The 4,725-nt window shown below is 31.0% G+C and overlaps 1 protein-coding gene across 1 annotated transcript; it reads right to left on the bottom strand.

The window, feature by feature from the left end:
- Positions 1–300: 300 nt before the first annotated feature.
- LOC134250558 (protein draper-like) lies at positions 301–4,441 on the bottom strand. Its single transcript, XM_062732927.1, has 8 exons — positions 4,263–4,441; positions 3,953–4,090; positions 3,476–3,613; positions 2,762–2,902; positions 2,485–2,622; positions 2,056–2,190; positions 1,708–1,845; positions 301–479 (listed from the first exon to the last, which is right to left on the bottom strand). Exons 4-8 carry the CDS (start codon positions 2,793–2,795, stop codon positions 301–303), a joined length of 624 nt encoding a protein of 207 aa, XP_062588911.1. The 5' UTR covers positions 2,796–2,902; positions 3,476–3,613; positions 3,953–4,090; positions 4,263–4,441.
- Between the last annotated feature and the right edge of the window lie 284 nt (positions 4,442–4,725).

The following is a 4,725-nucleotide window of genomic DNA, read 5'->3' as shown; positions in this document are numbered from 1 at the left end:
AGCCGTGTGGTGCTCGAGTAGGAAAGAGTCAACCATGTTTTTGTCACAAGTGATCTTCATATTAATGTCATTTTCACATTGTGACGTCCCAAACATGGAGCAATACATTTCATTACATATGCTATTTATAGAACATGTGTATGACTCAAATTTCATTTTGATCTAAAATATTTTTTTGTAAATATAGAGATAGCGAACTTTTTGATCACTCCTCGTTCATTCTTCTTTTTAAAAGAGAATATAACAGATACAATGAAGAGAGAGAGAGAGAGAGAGAGAGAGAGAGAGAGGTGTAATAAATCATGAAAGACACTTGGTAAGAAAATACCCACCTTCTATATTTTTATCACATTTCTCTCCGGTAAATGGTTCTGCACAACCAATTAAACAAGCCCCATTCGTCCTGTTGCATGTCTGATTGAAAGCACATTTACCACAAATTTTTCCACAATCCTCTCCATACCGTCCAAACATGCACTCTGAAAAATTATTTGACTTAAGTTGTGAAATACATGATAATACATAAAATGTATGTAAAAAGCAAAAAAAAATGTAAAACTTAGTCTGAATAAATTTCAACATCATCCCATTTATTAAACAAAAGAGTGTCATCTTGAATATAAATCTAGTCCCATTTAAGCTGTAAAGTTATTGTGTTTAAGAATTAATTTTTATTAATTGGAGATACTGTTGTATTTAGAACATTTACATGTATGTAATTACTTTTTTTCAGGGTAAATTATTTTTTTATGAAAAGTTACAAAAAATGGCTCCAGAAAATACTAAAGTTTAATACCACGTCCATCTAGTTAGGGTAAAAAAATGACGTTAAAATGAGTGGGTTGTGGGTCGGAAGTTGTAAAGCTGTATTTTAAGTGTTCCTCCAAAAATACATACAGAAGTCAAACGTAACGAAAGAAATGGATTTTAAATTTTTAAGGATAAATAAACAAACAAACGTTATTCTCTAAAAAAAAATTCAAATATCTTCCCTTAATTTCACATGTATATCGCTTTCACTTTTAAGTGAATTTGTTTAATTTAACAGCATATTGTTTGGCCAACCCACATAATTTTGTGAAAGGAGCAAAAATGGAAACTTTACAACTCAATACATATATTTAGAAATGTAAAAGTTAAGATAAGATAACATTAATTTAAAGTCGGGTACATCAGCAAAGAACATTAGCTCTGAAGAGCTATTTTCCGACTACAGAGATATTTTCCGATTACTATATCATTTTCATGTGTGAAATTTTTTCACTTTAAAGTTTCTGGGTACACAATTAACACAATTAAAATTCTTAAATTACATTTCAATTGAAATAAAATTTCACCCCCCCCCCCCCCCCCCCAAAAAAAAAACAAAAAAAAACAAAAAAAAAAACCCACTCTTTTGTGGGGGCAATGCTTGAATAAATTTCATGCAACAGTTTCCTAAATAAAAATTGTAGAGAAGGATTGGAATTTTGGAGCTTTGGAATTTCGAAGAAATTTGAAAACTTTCATTATCGTCTAATAAAGAAATGAAAATAAAATTTCATAAAATATTTTTTAGAGTTTTTTTTAGAAGGGGGGGGGGGTACTCTGGAAAATTATTATTTACGTTGACAACCACATCTAGATCTAGTGTACACACTCTCGTTTATTGTGCCCTCTACCTACAATAAAAGTTTTTTAAAAAAAATATTTGTTTATCAACATTACCTTGCGAACAGTTTAACCCCATCCATCCTGCCTCACATCCATATGTACATTCACCTTGAGCGTTGTCACATGACTTGTTTCTACAATTAAGGTTACATGCAGTGGAGCAATTTCGGCCGTACCATCCCAGCGCACAAGCTTTACAAATTAAAACATGATCAGATTAAACAAATGAGTAAAAGAATTTTAAAACAAAAACATTTTCAATGTACAAAAATTGGGAGTTTATCTTTTTGGTTTATTATTTTATCAATAGAATAAAAAAATGTATATATCAAAAAGTCAGCAAAATATATCGATTTACTCTCATATAGTAAAATAAGTAAAGGTATAATAGGAATAACATACGTTGTTCACATTTTTGACCGATATAACCGTCGACACAACCATGGATACAAACCCCATTAAAAGGGTTGCAAGTGTTGTTGAGGCAGTAAAAGCAACTATTCAAACAGTTGTTGCCATAAAATCCCATGCCGCATGCTTCAAAGGAAAAAAAAATGATCGAATAAAAATGTGTAGAAACTATAAATACAATAGTGTTTTTGATCGGATAAATAAATAAATGTAACATACGATGGTTTTAATTCCCTTTTCTGGTAAAATTGTACACAACTCATTTTTATTGAAAAATAATGCGCGCTTAAACCTGGACATTTCAGGAAATATTTCTATTCAATATTTGAATTCTTCTGCAATTGTTTGAATACAATTATACGAGATGACAAAAAAAATACTGGAATGTGCAGCTATTGTTTATATATAAAATAAAATTACCTTCAGAACAGTTGGCAGACCGCCAACCTGGTTGACATCCAGACATACACATACCGTCTCTGTGATCACATGCCCGGTTGAGGCAGTTTTCGGCACAACGCAGTGAGCAATTTTTGCCATACCAGCCTCCGTTACAACCTTAAAAATTTAGTGTCAGCTCATTGAGATGACGTTTATTTACTTTGTTAATAAAGAATACTTTTGAAAACGTCAAAACTCAATGTTAAACAACTAAATTAAACATGCTTCATTTTAAATATTAGGTATTTGAACATGCCTCTTTCACATATTGGTTCTATGTATCCATCCATGCAGCCATTTATACAGTTTCCATTTGTGTTGTTACAGTGAAGACTGATTCTGCAAAATGAGCTGCATGTTTTTGTACAGTTTTCCCCATAAAGTCCAAATTTGCAAGCTTAAAGAAACATTATAAGTATATAAAATATTTATTTGCCAATTTATCACCTACATGATTTGGAAAAATTCTTACACAGAACAGATGATACAAACACAAGAGGAGATTTAATATCATGTCACAGGTTAGAAAATTGGATAATTAGTGAAAGATAATTTTAGAAAAAATAAACTAAGCCTGGTGGTTTTATGAGGTAAAGCAAAATAGTAAAATTCGGCATGTTATTTCACTGATTTTTTTATAGTACTGTTTTTCCTCATAAAATTCAAATGGTATATTGCAATGGGATTATTAGTATATATTTTTTTAATGTTTAAATAAAACTTTTATCACAAAGCTAGCATATTATAAAAATTTGTTTTCATCTGTATACCTTTACTGAGTGTTATTTGTCCATATTTGTTATTTTTATTGAAGTATTGACTACTATCTTCTAAGTCTTTTTTTCATTTTCCAAGACTTAGAAAACATTAGTCTATGAATTATCCTCTTCACTTAACCTGTTAGTGTCTTACAAAAAATGTGTATCTTCCGTCCTTAAGATGATTTTTTTTTCACTTTTTGTGTACATACTTTGCCTGCAGTGTGAACCAATCCACCCTGGCTTACATCCATAGCTACACTCTCCATGTACATTGTGACAGACTTCCCTCTGGCAGTTAAAGTTGCAATGTCTGGAGCAGATTCCTCCATACCATCCTTTGCTGCACTCTTTGATACGATATAAAGAAGAAAAATGCATCTTTAGCGTGTACAAATCAATTAAACGGAAATAATATTATCTTCTTTAACTTTGAAGAAAAATTTCTCTTAGGAAACATTAATGAAGATATTTAATTTTTTTTTTTTAAATCTCCATTGTGCTGATATGTAGTTCCTTCTTTCTTTCTGAATATTATTTTATCTTTCTTTTATCTGTGGTATATTGTTGTTCTTGATAAAAAAAAATGTCTAACATCTAACATAATTTTTTTTAATGTTGACATCATGAGGTACATGTAATTATTTCATCAAGTGATATTTCAACATCATCTACTGATATTGACATACTTTCCGTACAGGTGTTTCCCTGGTATCCGTCCTCACATCCATCAGTACAAAATCCATTTACAGGAGAGCAGCTTTGACTTCGGCATTTGATATTACAGATCTGAGAACAATTTAGACCATAAGTGCCTTTTGAACATGCTGAAAAACCCAGATAATTCAATCATAGAGATGTTTGTATAGTGACTGCTAAATGAGTGTACATGCAAGGTATTTGCTTGTATAATGTTTGATAAAATACAATTTTCAGAGGAACTTTGTAAAACTAATTATAAAATTCACTTGGTTGATAGATATTTAATACGGTACGCACAATCATTGCAAAATGTCCCAATGTACCCAGGTGCACAACTTTCACATTTTCCACTTGCCTTGTCACATGGTAGATTATTTTTACAATTACTGCTGCATTTGTATGTACAATTAGTTCCAAACCACCCATCACTACAAGCTAAAAATAAGACAAAATATAAAAAATAAAATAAAAATGAAATAAATTGAAGATATTTAACTCTATAAGAGTAAATCCATATATTTTCCTGACTCCCTGAAAATCGCTGTGAATAGAATTGATGCCTGCAAAAATGTGTTTTAGTCTCAGGAACTGACACATTCTTATTCGGAAAACCCAATTTCCTTAAATCGTGTAAAAAGAACCAATTTGTTTTGAAAATCATTTTTGTTTGTTTATCTTTTACTTGTTTAATTCCCTCTCAAGTATTTTTCACCAATATGGAGACGCCACCATTTGCAGGTGGAGAGCTGGAGACTTTGGT

The sequence above is a fragment of the Saccostrea cucullata genome, unplaced genomic scaffold (genome assembly GCF_032062105.1).
Source record: "Saccostrea cucullata isolate Sc308-1 unplaced genomic scaffold, CSIRO_AGI_Scuc_v1 ctg19886, whole genome shotgun sequence".
Lineage (NCBI taxonomy): Eukaryota > Metazoa > Mollusca > Bivalvia > Ostreida > Ostreidae > Saccostrea > Saccostrea cuccullata.
The sequence above is the reverse complement of the archived record's forward strand: the minus strand, read 5'-3'. Positions and strand labels throughout refer to the sequence as shown.